General features: G+C 35.5%; 2 protein-coding genes and 1 pseudogene across 2 annotated transcripts in view; 2 read left to right on the top strand and 1 right to left on the bottom strand.

Moving 5' to 3' along the window:
* Nucleotides 1-4,933: 4,933 nt before the first annotated feature.
* Nucleotides 4,934-18,297, bottom strand: part of LOC105148577 (uncharacterized) — a 55,108-nt gene continuing 41,744 nt past the window's right edge. Inside the window, exon 6 of the mRNA XM_087416394.1 lies at nucleotides 4,934-4,968. Coding sequence (XP_087272520.1) covers nucleotides 4,949-4,968 — 20 coding nt within the window. The 3' untranslated portion in view covers nucleotides 4,934-4,948. The remainder of the gene's footprint in view (nucleotides 4,969-18,297) is intronic.
* Nucleotides 11,311-12,641, top strand: LOC147906515 (uncharacterized; annotated as a pseudogene).
* Nucleotides 12,680-18,111, top strand: LOC147906514 (uncharacterized). The gene is made up of 5 exons (XM_087416450.1): nucleotides 12,680-12,753; nucleotides 14,132-14,335; nucleotides 14,693-14,867; nucleotides 17,047-17,379; nucleotides 17,571-18,111. Exons 1-5 carry the CDS (start codon nucleotides 12,680-12,682, stop codon nucleotides 17,823-17,825), a joined length of 1,041 nt encoding a protein of 346 aa, XP_087272576.1. The 3' UTR covers nucleotides 17,826-18,111.

Raw genomic sequence — 18,297 nt, 5'->3', positions numbered from 1 at the left:
CATTGACTACGTTCAGCAGAACATTTATTTTGCAACTGTTGAAAGTTTTCTTCGCGTTAATTAGGTCATGCTTTTAGATTAAGACGTCCTACCTCAGCAAACAATCATAAAACGGTTGCAAAACTATGTTCTGCTGAACGCAACTATTGGTTGCGTTAGCGGATTCAACAGATAAGTGAGCGCTCGCTATTATTAATGTATTCTTTTAGATTATTCAATCAACATTTTAGATCCGGAAGAATACATCAATAGCAGCGAGCACTCTCTCAACTATTAAATCCGTTGAACGTACCCATTGGATGAAAAACAAGGATAAAATGATACACGGAATTCGAATGATGTTTCCAAACGCAGCCATGGCAGTAAGCTCGGTATCATGGTGGAAGAATATAAGGCGAGACATTCCCGGATGCGCACTTGTCCAAAGTAATGGTGGGACTTTGACTAATAAAAATTAAAGATTTATCGCAAACTTTAAAAACTGTAAGTTAGACAAACTTTAAAAACTGTAAGTTAGTTTATGTATCGATATATATAATATTATTAAAGACAGTCGAATATGGAAATCGCTTATGGAAATTCGCGTGCCTATTAAAATTTAAGTAATTAAGAGTAAGAAACTAATAATGTAATACTAATTTCATTTATTAGTTTCGTAGACATGTACATGTATAAGTTTAAATTAATAATACTTAATAATACTCGATTTTGAAAATTATGATTTTAATGTTATTATTAGGGTGATAATAACAGGGTTAATTATCAATAGAGATGATAACTGCAGAGAAAAAATTGTAATTTTTCGGCAATATTTAAGATATTATATAGATATTAAAAGTATGCATTACTTATTTATATAATTAGAAAATCAGAATTTAATAATGTATTATCGAAATATTTATGTTAATAATCATGAATTTTTATTAATTGTCAGTAACGTCATTGTTCTTCAATTATCCCCCCCTCCCCCGGCCTCATCGATAATCACGAAAATTTGCACAGGACCGACAATCTTTAATAGTATCTCATCGGTAATTTAAGTAATATACAAAAAATGTTTACTTTTGTTAAAAATGTTTACTTTTATTATAAAAAATAGACTATACGATTCGTCACATACGCATATGCTGAAAATATACTTATATTTGCATTATAAAACATATAAATCCATATTCTCAGTTCACTTTTGTCAATAAATGTGCTTTCAAATATATGTATAGGTGGTTATAACCCATGTAGCACAGCAGCGCATGGAAAGCGCTTTTGAAGCGCTCTTCAAATTGCACCTCCCAAAACTGCTATCATTTATACACTTTTATTGCATGTGAATAATTCGGCAGATTTCAAGTTAAACTGATTAAAAAATAATTATGCGCGTGAAAAGTGCTTTAAAAATGCTTGCACTTCAAAAGCTTTTCAAAAGCGTTTTTTTTTCGCGCAAAAATCGAGGTTTTGTAGATATTATCTCAGGAAAAAATGTTTTATATAAAATTATATAATATTATTTTAAATTATATTTTATACAATTATATATATAATTTTTTCCCGGGTATTTAAACATTTTTGATAATAAAATAATTTTATTATAAAAAAAAAATATATTTCAAATTTTACAAAATACCTAAATTTGTAAATGAGTTTCTCAACTAGTTTTGACGGTAAGTATAAATAATATATAATAATTATAAAATTAGTCCAGTAGAATTAGGGCTTTTTCGCGCAAAAACTGTAAGTTTCTCTGCACGAAAATGTTCGGAAGGCTATAAAAAAAAATGTATATGTTTGAGATTCGAAACTCGTGTGGAAAATATGTAAAAAAAATTCAAATAGTTGTAAAAAGCAGATATTTCGCTTATAAAACGAAAGATGTCGATTGTATGGAAAAAAGTTTAGCATGAAAAACATAGGTATTTAAAATACCTACAAAATGAGACGTGGAACGTTAAGATCGTTCTATTAGTTAAGTAGAAAAAAAATAAAAACCACCGAAAAAGGCCTTTTTTTCACTCACTCTCTGTTCATCGATATTGAAACGCAGAGCTTTGAAATTTTCGTAAAACGTAGCCCTTGTGATAACGAAAAAAATCTCTTCTCCTTGAACGAGCCTGAAATGTTCATTAGTTTTTACAAAAAGTCATTTGTTCAGTAAAAACTTGTCTGCGGAAAATTTAATTTCTTCATCTTTGAACAGTCGCACAGCAATTTTCAGAGGTGATTTTTCTTCTTCAAGAGTTGCACTATCACGTACATTTAGCAACGAAACAATTTTTTGCAATTAAACTATTTTGAAACAAAATAAGTAAAAGTAAAAAGGGCTACGAGCCTAAAACATAAATTGACAAACTGTATGAGTAGTTAAAAAAGTTTTTTTGAAATAAAACTATGTCATAAATTAAAAACGTAAAATATAATTTGACAATCAGAAGGTGAACAAACGTTTCGAATCTTTACCCGATACTTATTCACAGATCATCCAGTCTCTTTCTCCCTCTTGATTGCTTTCCCTTCCCCATCCTTCTCTTCTCTCCCTACTTTCTCTCCCTTCCACTTTATTCTTTCCTTCTTATTATTTTTTTCCCCCTTCCCTTTCTAATTTTCCATTTCAACCTTCTTGTCTTTATATGTCGTACTTTATATCTTAGCTTCTTAGAGAGACGATCAATTTCGATTCTATTCGCATTGCCTAATCTATAATACATCATTTCGACACACACATAAGGTATTTATTGTGAATTTATTTGTTCTAAACTTATCATACATATGCAATGCATGTTGGCGATTTACTCTTTTTTCTTATGTGCTTGTCTTATAATATCAAAGATAATTTTTGCCTCTTTCTTTAAATTTGACTTATTATTTACGACTTATTTGTACTTTCCTTTTTTACTGTTTGCGACTCGATTCGTACTTTTCTTATTGTTCTTATTATTTTTATTTTTATTTACTTCTACCGTTAATTTATTATTACAATTTATACTTGCTAACAGAAACATGTTCGTCCTTATACACACATACGGGTCGGAGGAGCACATTTTTGTCAACTATAATCGTTTATTTGATTTCCTCTCCATTTGGAGCGAGTATATTATAGTTAATTTGCGTCCGAATGCGAATTTTACTTGATCTCTTATGTTTTTTATCTACGTTATAACTCTATTGTTAATTTACTTTGTCACACTAATTTATTTGTCACATTGAAAATGATCCAACTAGGATCGAAACGTTTGTTCACCTTCTGATTGTCAAATTATATTTTACGTTTTTAATTTATGACATAGTTTTATTTCAAAAAAACTTTTTTAACTACTCATACAGTTTGTCAATTTATGTTTTAGGTTCGTAGCCCTTTTTACTTTTATTTATTTTGATTTATTGAGCCTTATTATTTTATAATTTATTTTGAAACAATTTTAAAAAGTATGTATCTTTTTCTCGTAAAAAAATGGAATAATTCCATTTTGTTAATATGCATCACATCATACAGCCGTGTGAATCATTCGACAGTTGACATTTTTCCACGAATTTAAAAAAAAAGTTACCTTCCGAATTATTAAGAGCCGAGATAACATATCTTTTTTTTTCAAAAAATCACTATGGCTCTAATTTTTAAGAATTCCGCCTAGCACCAATTTGTCAAGAAAGATTTGAATTTACTGTTAAAAAATGTTTCGAAATTTTGCTGCCGAAAAAGTTTGTTTAAAACCATTGAAAAATTGAGGAGCGAGACAGCGCGCCGGGCGGAGTGGGGGAAGCCTACGCGCGGCTGAGTGGGGATAGACCGGCGACTCGCGCGTACCTGATTTCATGCGTTAAAGTGTGCTTAACTTATATTTTTTCCACAATAAATTGACGTAGAAATGTGATTTTTTTTAATTGGAGTAGTTCGATGAGATCTAAACAAATAACTCTCAATCAAATATTTCGCGAAGCAATTGTAATCGAAATTTAATTTCTTATTTCTTGAATTTTTATTTTCTTGGTTTATTACTAAAATTACGTTTGAGTATAGAGTGCATGTCTAACTAACAAATTTAAGTTATATGAGTTGCAATAATTTTTTTAATTCTGTAAAATGTGTCAGATTTTCATGATTCAGGCATTTCAATGTACGGAATTATCAGTATAAAATAAAAGGTTTTAATTTTTTTCAAACGGTAGTACTATTATATACGAATAACAAATTTCAATTCTTTTTATTTATAAAGCTCGATAATTAACCGTACCAGTTACAATTTGATGTCTCATCCATACAAACGGGAGCACTAGAATCCGTCCGTTTTTTCACCTATTCAGAATAATTTTAAAAAATCTCTAAAAATTCATCAACATACTTTTTAGAATAAATATTGGAACTTCATTTTGAAAAATAAAACAAGAATATTTTTTTTTCCACAAACAATGAAATATTGCATTCGTATTAGGTGTTGGAATTAATTCGTAGCGTTTTTAAATGAAAGAATGTTATTTATTTCACATGAGCATTAAAAAATACATTAATGAAAGTACTTCCCATCACTTGTAAAACGCTACGAATTAATTCCAACACCTAATAATATTTGAAGGGTCATGAAAAGTATGTATATAGGTATGTGTTTTAAAATTCTCACAATTATGTGATTGATTATATATATGTGAAGTGTTGTAATATTTATTTATATGGGACTCTTATTATATATACAATTATAATTGCAAACGTCACAAAAGGGCATTTAAGAGTTGACACGGATGTAAGTGCGTAAAATTAACAAAGAATTTAATTTAATATACTGTTATCTATAATATTCTTGAGACTTCCACGGATGCTTTCTATATAAAGATTATGCGTTTTGCGGGTTTCCTTCGTGTCCAGATCCATTCTTGGAATGCCAACGTTTTGTAAACCTTGGAGTCCACTTCATCAGGGCGAGGAGCAGTCTGATACTGAGCTGTTCCTCCAGATCGTTCCTTTTTATATTATGCTATTGTTACCTATAATCGTATGTTTAATATTCGTATTAAAATAATGTATATTAAGCGGAGATACACGATTGTCTTAATTATCTTTTTGTCAAGCATTTTCTACAATTCAATAAATTGCTTGCAATATTATACAAAGCAACATCGGATATATAGATAAAAAATAAGTTAGGATTAGTCAATGTGATAAATGGTATTATTCACTTTTACATAACTTTACTAAGATGATAATTGGTCAAAAAGTACATCGCAAAGATAAAACATTTTTAATCTTTATTAGATATAATATATCGAATATATATGTCACGCAAATATACACTGACTGGAAGTGTTGTATTTAACATTTTATTATTTTACATTTCAATGAAAAGTCACAATGTTCTACAGGGAACATTCTTTGCTATTTTAATTTTCGTTTTTTAATTTCGAATTTGTAAATAAATATAACAACACTTCACATACATACACAGAAAAAAATGAATTCCTAATTCTGTATATTTTTATTCTTGAATGCTATTTACTTTCATTTAAGTATAAAATGTTCTCTTCAATTATAAATGTCTTTTCAAATTTACTGGCATCAATAATAAATAGATTTATGTAAAGTATACTTTATTCTTAAAATTTTATTCTTGTTTCTAAAATCATTATATTAAATCTAACAAATCGCATTATTTACAAACAATTTATCCTTGGATTAAGAATTATAAATTTGAAAATTCGCCGGCAGGCGGCAACAGTGTGTATAAGGACCCCTCAATAATATCAAGCTGTCGGAAGTGCAATGGATAATGAATGACAATGGTTTTGTGAACTGTTGCATTCGTAGAACATACCTCTAAATGTGGTTCAATCTTTAAGGGTGAATAAAATATTCAGCTCGTCCTAATGTTTCTGTCAGTTATATTGCAAATGGGGATACGCGAACAGCCGGCCGACTTTGTTACTGCGATGTAACGAAGAGGTGTCTATATACGCGGGCGGATTTTCTGCGGATCTGCTACCCAAAGTTAAATGGGTAAGATGAGCAATGAATCCGTCCCGGCGGATCCGCCTGTATGTGCAGTCAGCGTTCTCTACTATTGTGACAAAGTTGACCATCTATTTACATCTTTATTTGCAATACGACTAACGGAGGTTGATAGAACGGTCTCAGCATTTCACTTGCATTTGAGCTACATTTTAATAGAGGACATAATCCAAGTTTGATTCAGTTTTTCTTTAGGAGCTTGTGCGCATTAAGAGGCATGCTCTATAAATGTGGCACTTCATTTACAAAGCTATCGTCACTTACTGCATTGGTTTCTGTCATCTTGATGTTACTAAAAAGCATACTGGGGATTTGAAATAAATTGACAAAAGGTATCATTGAAGAAAAAATAATGCTAATGTAAGCATATTTAATGTTAAATGTAACGAGTGCAACTTTATTCTTTTATTGAAATAAAATTTGTTTTGAACTAAGAATAAAATTTATTTTATTTTGCGAATAATTTATTGTTAATCGGAAATTATTTATTGTTTTATGTTATTCGCATATATAAGAGAGAGAGGGAGGCGGCGAGGAAGGGAGGAAGAGAGGGAGGGAGAGAGAGAGAGAGAGAGAAGGAGAGAGAGAGAGAGAGAGAATTATTGTTGAAAAAGTTAAAATTTTTTTTCATTTTATGAAAAATTTTTTATTTTTTTATTTTTTTTAATTTTCTTTCATTTTATACTGATAATTCCGTACATTGAAATGCCTGAATCATGAACATTTGACACATTTTATAGAATTAAAGAAATAATCGCAGCTCATATAACTTAAATTTGTTAGTTAGACATGCACTCCATACTCAAACATAATTTTGTAATAATAAACCAAGAAAATAAAAATTCAAGATCTTAACGTTCCACGTCTCATTTTGTAGGTATTTTAAATACCTATGTTTTTCATGCTAAACTTTTTTCCATACAATCGACATTTTTCGTTTTATAAGCGAAAAACCTGCTTTTTACAACTATTTGAATTTTTTTTACATATTTTCCACTCGAGTTTCGAGTCTCAAACATATACATTTTTTTTTTATAGCCTTCCGAACATTTTCGTGCAGAGAAATGTCAACTTACAATTTTTGCGCGAAACGGGTCTTTTTCGGTCTAATTCTACTGGATTAAATATCGCATACGCTACAAAAATTTTGGTAAAATTATTTCACATTTTGGAATAATTTTTAGCAAAATTTTAGCATTTTGGAAAAATTTCAGTTTAATTTCATCGACTTTTAGTTTAAAAATTTATTTTCAGCAAAATTTCGGAGAAATTTCAATAAATTTTTAGCAAATTTATACAAATATAATTTATATAAATATATACATATATATATTATTTATAATTATATCAAAATCTGTAAATCTTTGCACACAAATCTCTTGGGAACCACTACCTAGTAACGTTGTACCCATTCTCAAGTATTCCGTCTGTCTAGCAGTGCGAGGTATCATATTCGAAGAAAAATGACGGCTAAAAAAATGATTATCGAAATGAAGAACATTTTAATAAAATTTTTTAAATCAACGAAGTTCAGTATATGGCTTCACAGTCATTCAAAAAAAAAAGGCTGAAATCATTAGACACCAACAGAATTGACAACTGCGGCGATGGTTTCAAGAGCAACTAAAGCTTCTAGCTATATACCAAAGTAGTGCAAGTCTTCCATTTTTTACTTACTAACCATACCTTATACCAATAATACTAATATACTAAGCGCTTATTGGATTACATACAACTAGATCGAAATGGCGGTAATAGTCAATAGGAAGATCGCTGACATTTTGGTTCAGATAAAAGGAATGTGCTACTTTGATATATCTAGTGCTTTAAAAGCAACATGTGTGTGAAGCAGAATCCATACGATCCGACCACAGAAAAAATAAGAAGATGCAAAATTGATAATTGCTAATCAATGATAATCGTTGATCATCATTTTACATGAAGCTATAGAATATGATCTTTAAAATGCTTCTTCATCCAGCTCGATATAATCATTTTTTGCTATTTTTCCAAATTTAAGATACCGCTATCATTAACTAAAATTATTATAGTTGTAATTCTTCCCAATATGAACTACATGGAGTTTGACTAGTTGGAATTGAACCTTATTGTGTGCATGCACGCGCGATTGTGTGAGGGAGAGAAAGCGAGACTTGTTGTGTACGAGAGGGAGAGAGAGAGAGAGAGAGAGAGAGAGAGAGAGAGAGAGAGAGAGAGAATGTGTGTGAGCGCGTGTGTATGAAAGTGAATATGTGTATGAAAGTGAATATGCGCGCGCACGCATGCATGCACACACTATGAGGTTCAATTCTGACCAAATTCCATGCAGTTCATATTAGGAAAAATTAAAATCATTTTATTTAATGACAACAGTATTTTAAATTGGAAATAACTTAGCGAAAAGCGATCGCATCGAGCTCGGGAAAGAATCATTTTAAAGATAATACTATTTTTCCTTATATAGACAGTATAGTGATCTTTGATTATCGATTTATATCCTCTTACATTGTTATCTAGCAAATAACTTTGTTATCTGCCAAATAACTTTGTTATCCTTTTTACTAAATTCAGTAGTATTATTTTGAGTAGTAGTAGTATTTTGTAGTATCTTATTAGTATTTTTGTATTTTATTATTTTATTAGGTGTACGACTTTGCTTCCGCCGTTTTTTTTCCGAAATTCGAGGCTTTATTGTAAAAAATTGGTTATACATTTATGATTCAAAGTATTGATCCATCGCTGGTCACTATTTTCTCCCATCTTTCGGGCAGCGTACGAATCCCGCGTCGAAAAAACTGGTCATCTTTTGAGGCGATCCACGAATCGATCCAATTTTTTACTTCTTCATAAGATCGGAAGTGCTGGTCAGCCAGGTCGTGTGCCATTGATCAAAACAAGTGATAGTCAGAGGGAGCAACGTCTGGAGAATACGGCGGGTGGGGTAGGACTTCCCATTTCAACGTTTCCAGTATGTATGTCTTGACCAAACATGTCTTTCGTAACATGGGGTCGAGCATTGTCATGCTGCAAAATCACTTTATCGTGTCTTTCGTTGTATTGCGGCCGTTTGTCTTTCAATGCTCGGCTCAAACGCATCAATTGCATTTGATCGCCTGTGATTGTTTCAATCGGTTTTAATAGCTCATAATACACTACGATGAGCTGATTCCACCAAATACAGAGCATGACCTTGGAGCCGTGAATATTCAGTTTGCCGTCGACGTGGAAGCATAGCCAGGAACTCCCCATGATTTTCTGCGCTTGGGGTTATCATAATGAACCCATTTTTCGTCCCCAGTCACAATGCGATGCAGAAATCCCTTCTGTCTTTGCTTTTCAAGCAGCTGTTCACAAGCAAACAAATGCCGTTCAACATCTCTCGGCTTCAATTCGTCCGGCACCCAATTTCTTTGCTTCTGAATCATTCCCATGACTTTGAGGCGTTTTGAAATGGCTTGTTGAGTCTCTCCCAATGATCGTGCCAATTCTTCTTGATTTTGACACGAGTCTTGATCAAATAATGCCTCCAATTCTGCATCTTCGAAAACCTTCTCTCTTCCACTGCTATGCCAGTCTTCGACGTCAAAATCACCATTCTTGAAGCGTTAAAACCACTCACGACACGTTCTTTCACTAATAGCGGCCTCACTATAAGAATTTGAGAGCATTCGATGAACCTCAGCCGCAGATTTCTTCATATTGAAGCAGAAAATTAAAACCTTCCGCAAATAACGAGAATTTGGCTCGTAAACTGACATTTTCAATCGAGAATAACTTTATAATGCAGACACAAATCGACTAATGTTTCTATGAGGTTATGTTGACAGATACCCAAATTTATTGTATGACGTCTATGATCTATTTATTTCGAACCACTTACCGCTAAAGTCATCTATAGGAAAACGGCGGAAGCAAAGTTGTACACCTAATACATGTTATTATTTACATTACGTTTGTATAATTAATTAAATTACATAATAATACATAATTATCTCATGTAATAAATAATTATCTCATATAATAAATAATTATCTAATAAGTAATTATCTTATAAATTGTAATTTTATATGTTTGTAATAAAAATCTCGTAAAACAATTGTATTTTATTATTTCATTCTTGTTCCAGAATCATCATTATTTCGAATGTATTCTCGGGGATTGTAAGTAAACAGATCATAGACACCGAGCCGTCCCTGTTCAATCACGCCTGCGTCCGACATTTCGTGTTTAAAACATGAGTATATCTCGCTCTTGATCTAATCACACTATCTCAGATGTCCCTCTTGCGCGACACTCGAAAAGTTAACTATATATAGCGCACACATTCCACGTGCGAGAGAGCAGTTCGATCCCAATCAATACGGATTGTTTACCGAGATTCGTGCTTAATGAATCTTATACCGAATATTAAGTGCGAACCAAACCGAAGTTTCGTCGCGTATCAATGCTGTATTTTGTCCCGTAATGTTACCGATCTACGCTTACTGCGAAGGCATTCATTGCGCAAGAAATACATGAGTTTCTGGCGAGCTTTGCCGGTCTCATTGCTGCCCGCAATACAAATTCTTCCTGGCTGCGAAAAAATTCAAAATCGTATCAAGTGCGAGTTACTTATGCACGCGTCTAACTGAAAGAATCAATTCTCGGATTACGAGCATCGCTTACTGCCCGTTTCGAACAAATCTTGATCCGATTCAAGAATAAAGCTTAAATTATTACAACAAAGAGAATCGTCGTTATTTCACGCCGCCTTGATGAACGAGTTTTGGTGATGCGAATTCCGGGCCACTTGCAGCACGGTTATTAACATGAAGAAAGCATAGACAGACACACAACGCATGCACAAGTATACACTATGGATACGGACTCATTTACATATTGTAGTGTATATATCTTCTTATGCCCCCTTCATGCTAATAACCATGTAAGTGGCCCGGAATTTGCATCACTGAGCGAGCCTTCCATAGAAGGTGACACATCACAACAAATTGATCCTTCGAGCCGGATCGTTACCAAGGAAAAGTATTGTTTTGCTTGACTCTCGAACATTCCGAATCATGTTTTTTTCGTTGGAAATCATGTCGTCTTTCGACGAACTGAAGAGTATACAAAACCAGCAGATAGGCACCATATCTAGCACACTTATTAATTTTAAGAAACTGGGACAGGTTAAGATGATATGTGCCACAAAGTGGCAACGCTTTGCAATCCTCAAGGAGACTTTTGCCAGATGCCAAAAGCTGGATTGTAAAATGTTACGCTAGCTGCGGACGACAAATTGAAGGCAACTCGTGCGTATTTCATTCAAAACTACTTCCTGACGTGTGAGGACTATTACCACGAAGCTGCTGACGACTGAGATACTGGACTGTTATGAAGTTCACGAACCCCATTCCGCTGCACATAACATAAATGGTCTCAATAACTCGTTCTGGTCATTGTCGCATCTTCCGAGGATCAACTTGCCTACCTTCGACGGGAGTTTTGACAAATGGGAAAGCTTTCGCGATAAATTTGATAAATCGATAATCAGAGTTTAAATGTCGAGCCCATGCATTATTTGTGTTCGTGTGTAAAGGGGAATGCAGATAATGCTCTTGACCACCTCGCGGTGACCAATGATAATTTCACTATCGCGTGAAATATTCTCGTTTCCCGATAGGACAATAAACGTCGCCTTATTACGATACACTTACAATCGTTTTTCAATTTACCGTCGCTCACGACAGAAACCCCCACCGATCTTCGCATCCTTCGCGATCCAATAAAGCGATACAAACTCTGAGCAATCTCGGTTGCGCACTGAACATTGGAATAATTGGCTTGTTTTTTTAGTTGCACAAAAACTCGATGAGTCATCACGAAAAGCTTGGGAACTTAAGTTCGGTGATACCGTAAATTACCCGCGTTATCGCGAACTTGATCAATTTCTCATATCTCGCATTCGTGCGTTCGATTGCACCTGCGAATGCAATGGAGAAGTCACAAATGACTCCAAAAGGAAAACTTTCGCCTCACATACCGCGTCTACCATTCCGCCCATTTTGCAAAGCAAACTATCAATGCTCTACGTTTCTAAAACAAACTCCATCCCAACGTTTTGAATTCATTAAAAACCAAGAAAACGCTGTGCGCGAACTGTTTCAGTACGAAGCATTCCGTAAAAGATTGTACAAATCCTCGCGCGTGTCGACGATGTAGTAAACGGCATCACACGTTGTTACATTTTGATAATTCCATTCAGCCTGTCGAAACTAAGCAACCATCGACATTTGCACCCACGAATAGCGAGAATGTAATCGCCGTCGCTACGCTTATTATCGAAAACCGTAGCGCCGAACTCCAAAATCTTGCTCGCGACCGCGCGTGTGGATTCATTCGCCTCACAAATGTTTTGTCACCGTTCGCGCGCTCCTTGATTAGGGATCCGTTCTCTACGTTCATCTTCGAATCGCTTGCTCAACGCCTATGCTTTTCGAGAATTAATCGCTCCGTCTTCATTACTAGTATTAGCGAAATACAGTCCATCGTGCGTTATGTTGCCCAAATTACGATTAATCCGGCGTATCATAATAGACCTACCTATACGACCGCGTTTATATTTCGATCATTAACAAAATATTTACCAAATCAAGTCGATACCACGTACAACTAGAAAAAGTCGCAAGACTCGAACTTGCCAATCGTGACCCCATGAGTTCGGATCCGATCGATATCATAATCGGTGCCGATTTATTCGGCATGCTCGTTCGACGGTGTTCGGAAAGGTTCGTTATATGAGCAAAATACTATTCTCGGCTGGATTCTTTCTGAACCAAGCCTTGTTTCCGACTACTGAGTTAATTTCCGAGCTTGCGTATCACGGAGTTGTTCTTGAAACTCTCGATCGCGATCTTCGTCGCTTCTGGAAAATTGAGGAAGTGTCTCAGAAAGCTTCTCGGAGCCTTAAAGAACAGTGCGAAGAACACTTCAGAGCCATACATTCCTGTACGTCGAAGAGACGCTATATCGACTACCGTTTAAAAACAGACCATCTATCTCGATAGGCGAATCGCGCTCTATTGTTGTTTCAAGCTTTCATCATCTGGAACAACGCTTAATTCGAGACTCAATCAAGTTCCCAATCAAGCTTCCGAGTACCGCGATTTTCTTGCAGAGTATGAAACACTCGATCATATGACTAAAAGTCCATCGATAGAAATTCAAACCAGAGCAAACTTATTATATTCCGCATTATGTCTTACGTGATAGCAGTGCAACAATCCACTTACGAGTGATCAACGTTTTATGCCTCACCTCAAATATTATTGAACGACCATATGCTCCTATGCATGTTGATCCTAAATTTCAGAGAGATTTAGCTACTGTCCTAATGCAGTGGCGTCAATACCGTTACGTGTTTACCGCTGATGTTACGTGTTTATCGCCAAAATGTATCGGCAAATCTTAGTTGACACTCCCGGGACATCGACTACCAGCACCATTTGTGGCAATCTACCCCTGATGAACCAATCACGGATTACCGTCTTCTTCCCATTACCTACGGCACAGCCGCCACTTCCTTTAGTCCTTCGGGCCGTAGACCGTGAAAGTGCCGAATTTCCGCTCGTAGTTCCCGTTCTACGTCAACGGACATAAGTTAACGATTGCGCTTTCGACACAGACGACCAAATTCTTGCTCGTCAAACACGCAATCAATTGATAGAGTTACTAAAGAAAGGAGACTTCCATTTTCGAAAATGGATGAGCAACGCCATCGCTCTGGTCTGATCTCGATCCCACTGATCATAGTTTAGCCACTCATAAGGTTCTTCAAGACGATGAGCACCTTAAAGTCTTAGGCCCGATTGCACCAACGTTACTTTGATTTTAAGCAAGGCTAAAACTCTCTTTGTCTCTGTCTCTTTTTCGGTTTTAAAAGGAAACAGAGAGAGTTTTAAGTCTTGCTTAAAGTCAAAGTAACATTGGTGCAATTGGACCTTAGGAATATTTTGAAATCCTAAGCTACATATCTTTCAATTCCGCGTGACCGTACCGTTATCATCCGAAAAAACCAAACGAGCCATTTTGTCAACCATCTCCAAATTTTTTGATCTTTGAAGATGGGTTACTTCCATTAGTATTATCGCTAAAATCTTTATGCAGCGACTGTGGTCACTCTAACCAGTGGAATGACGAAATTCCTAGCCAACTTCTTGATTGCTGGTCCGATTACCAACGATTCCGTGTCTCAATGCCACTAGCATTCCGCGCTGGATTACTTACGGATCTTATACTCTACACAGAGCCCTTCATGGATTTTTCGACGCATCGACTGTGGTTTTCGCAGCAGCAATGTATCTTCGTATCGTAAATATAGATGGCTTAATCACCGTCTCTCTTCTCGCCACTAAATCAAAAGTGGCCCCTCTTAAAACGATCGGCGTCTCGCGATTGAAGTTATCCACTGCATTGCTTCTTGTTCGCTTGATTCATTTCGCGCATTCAGTTCCAATTCCCGAATCTCGAGTGTCATTGCTGGATGGACTCCACCATTACACTCGCCTGGCTGAATCAGTCATCTTCCCGATGGAAAATCTTTGTCGCCAATCGTGTTTCGGCTGTCCAATTATTTCTTCCTGAAATTTCTTGGCGTCATGTTCTAATCCCGCGGACTGCGCATCTCGTGATCTCGCTCCCGATCTTTTCGAAACACATGATTTATAGTAGTCAGGTCCTCCTCATGGTTGCATTGTCCTTCCAAGTCTTGGCCGAACTCGTGCTGTTCGGTTCCTCTCGAACAACGCCCAGAGTCTCCGGTATGCATTACACGCTACACCAATTGGGATCTTGCGTCGCGTTATTCCTCATGGCCAAAATTGCTATGAATTACCGCTTATCTGTACCGTTTTCTAAATCGATTCCGACATTCTAAAAACCCACAATCCAATACCGCGACTTTGCTACCCCGAAGAAATTTAGAACGCTAAACGCTACTGGCTAAAAAATGCAGTTAGATATGTTTCTTAATGAGATCGCGGCTCTAAAACATCAGCGCCCAGTACCGAAGAACAGTCCGTTCTCAGTTTTCAATCCTTATATGGACGAGGATAGACTTATTCGTATTCAAGGAAGACTCCGTTGAGCTTGCCTCCCAGGAGCGATGAGAAATCCCATCATCTTACGCGCACACCCGCTGTTAGTACTCGTTATCCAGCATCATCATCTTCGAACGTTGCATGCCGGTTCTCAATTAACGCGTCATTGCGACACGAATTTTGAATTTTCCGAGCCCACGCCACCGTTCTTTATAAGTGCATATCATGCACGCGTAAACACGTCGACATGTCCATCGATCTTATGGATAATCTCCCGGCTGCGAGAGTCAACCGCTCGCGCATTTGTCCATACCTTCCGTAATTGACTCGCTACCGATGGAATTACGTGGAACTTCCTATCCCCTGCATCGCCGCACTTCGGCGGCCTGTGGGAGGCCGACATTAAAAGTGTTAAGCATCATTTAAAACGATGCATACCTCCATACGCTAACTTTTGAAGAGATGTCTACGCTTCTTTGTCGGATCGAAGCGTGCCTTAATTCGCGACCGTTTCCGCTCTCGTTTTCGATAATCTCGACGATTATCATGCGCTGATCCCCGAATATTTTTTGGTTGGAACCTAATCTTATCGTTCCCGCCGAACCAAGCGTGCTTCACTTAAATGAAAATAGACTTTTGCGCTGGCAAATGGTTCAACACTTAACCGAAGATTTTTGGAGATCTTGGTCCGATGATTACTTGCATACCCTTCAACGCCCCAACTCGTTGTCCAGCAAATGGCCAAAGTCAACCAAATCGTCTTCGTACGCAATCCTCTAGTTCCACCGAGTCAATGGAAACTTGGTCGGATCACGGCGTGTCATCCCGGTGATGACGTTTAACTCGCGTTGTAACTGTAAAAACAGTCGTTCCGAGTACTAGCGACCAATTGTGAAACTTTGTTTTCTACTCGTCGCGATCAATATCGATGAGTCCAAAGATTCCGTCACGGCGGGCGGAGTTTCCGTTGAACGTTCCTGATGTTACCGATATCACGAATCTTAAATTTTGATTGTATTGTGTCACGATCTTCGTATTCTGTGTTAAATTATTTCGTTGTTATACCATTATTATATCTTGCATGCTTAGATGCGAATTATTTCGAATGCCAACATTCGGGCGATATGTTCCGGAATCATCATTATTTCAAATGTATTTTCGGGAAGTAAAGAGATCATAGATACCAAGCCGTCCCTGTTCAATCACGCCTGCGGTCGACATTTTTTTCATTCAAAATATGCGTATATCTCGTTCCTGATCTAATCATACTGTCTATCTCAAATGGCACGCGAGCTCCCTTGCGCGACACTCGAAAAGTTGATTACCGCGCACACGTTCCGCATGCGAGAGAACAGTTCGCTCATTAAGCCGAGTGGATTGTCAGCTCTTCGAGTATCATCCGAGTGAAGGTGCCTATCATGCAGCATAAGGGCCTCAGCATAATAATGGTGCGATCGTAAACGATCGTAGTCGTAAGGAAAAAAGCTATTGTAATAATGTCTAGCTACATTGATCGTAATGCAGATCGTAATGTCTTAATAATGAAATTATATATATCGTATCATGGAGAATAATGAATTATTGCGTGTGCTGCAGTATTAATAATACAATTATGTTTAGTGATCAAGTTTCGATAAAAACGATACCGCAGATGGTGGGTTCGGCCTGTTAACCATTCTCGTCATACTAGTGGGTTCTATCTAACCTTATTTCGTGAACTAAAAAATACTGATTACGAAGAATATTCTATCTTTACATGAGAATGTCTCTGTAATTTTGATCGTTTGTTGAATATGATACGTCCCTTATTATTAAAAAGAGTCCTCCGAAGTAGATGAATACCTTTAGATCCTGAATTAAACTAGCATTAACCCTATCGTAAGTGCATTTTGTTTTGAATATTTTTCTTTACCTCTAAATTTTGTATTCTCTTTATTTAATAATTACATACATTATTAATTATCTAGCACATGGTGATAGCAGAATATCCAAGCATTGAGAGTTTCGCATTGGAAGATCTACATCTTTCACAAAATTATAATTGATACATGTCGTGTTATTGTGAAGGTATTGCAACCTAAATATTTATCTCCACCAAGAGAGGAAGAATGGGCCAAAAGTGCTAAAGACTTCTTTGAAATATGGCAATTTTCCAATTGTTTTGGGACTATTGATGAGAAATACATACGTATCAAAGCTCCTGCTAATTCAGGATCTAAATATTTCAACTATAAGAAATACTTCAGCATAGTCTTTTTAGCAGTGTGTGATGCACAATATCGTTTTATATGGATAGATATTGGTCAATATGGTATGTAAACAATATTGATAATTGTTTCACTTAATGTATTAATACAATACAATTTGTAAATATGTTATGTACGAATTCTATTAGCGATAGTTGAGTTTGGGCAAATTCTGACTTGGGAAAAATCGGCTCTGAAAAATCAAAATCTTAATTTGTCTCCTCCTAAGAAATTTCCTGATGCAAGAATAAAAAGTAATTTTGTTTTGATTGGAAACATTTTGACGAAATATTTCCACTGCTGCCGAATCTCATGAAACCATATAGCAGAACACAGCTACAAGACAGAGAGCACATATTTAACTGCAAACTTTCTCGAGCTAGAAACACTATCGAAGATACCTTCGGTATTTTAGTTACAAAATGGCGGATTTTATTGAATACAGTCTGTGCTGATCCTAATAATGTGGATTTTATGATTATGGCTATAATTTGCTTGCATAATTTTATATATTAAGCAAAGAGAATAAAATTACCTAATAGAAGATGATATTGCCCTCCTAACTATGTTGCTGAAAAAATAGAAGAAGGCAAAATTCTGGATGAGGTCTGGAAACAATTCCCACAAAGTCAATCATTTACAAACAATGGACGTTTAGGAAACAATAATTATAATCATACTGCTAATACACAAAGAACTATCCTTCGTAATTAGTTTCAGAGATAGGAGAGAGACAAACGCTTTGGAAATATAGATACGTTTTCAGAATCGACAGAATAAATCTTTGTACATAATTTTTAAGTGAGGGACAATAAAAAAAATTAATAATTAAAGAAAAAATACATTTATTTTTATACATTTTGCTAGATATACATTTATAAAAAGATAAATTTATTTTAATATGAAGGAACATTTTGTCAAACATTTATAAAAAAATGTATTTACTTTAACACAAAAAACATTTTGTCAAATATACATATATGAAAAA

Source organism: Acromyrmex echinatior, unplaced genomic scaffold (genome assembly GCF_024713525.1).
Source record: "Acromyrmex echinatior isolate Ae372 unplaced genomic scaffold, ASM2471352v2 Scaffold22, whole genome shotgun sequence".
In the NCBI taxonomy this organism is placed as follows: domain Eukaryota; kingdom Metazoa; phylum Arthropoda; class Insecta; order Hymenoptera; family Formicidae; genus Acromyrmex; species Acromyrmex echinatior.
Note: the sequence above shows the minus strand (reverse complement) of the source record. Positions and strands in the feature narration are given on the sequence as shown.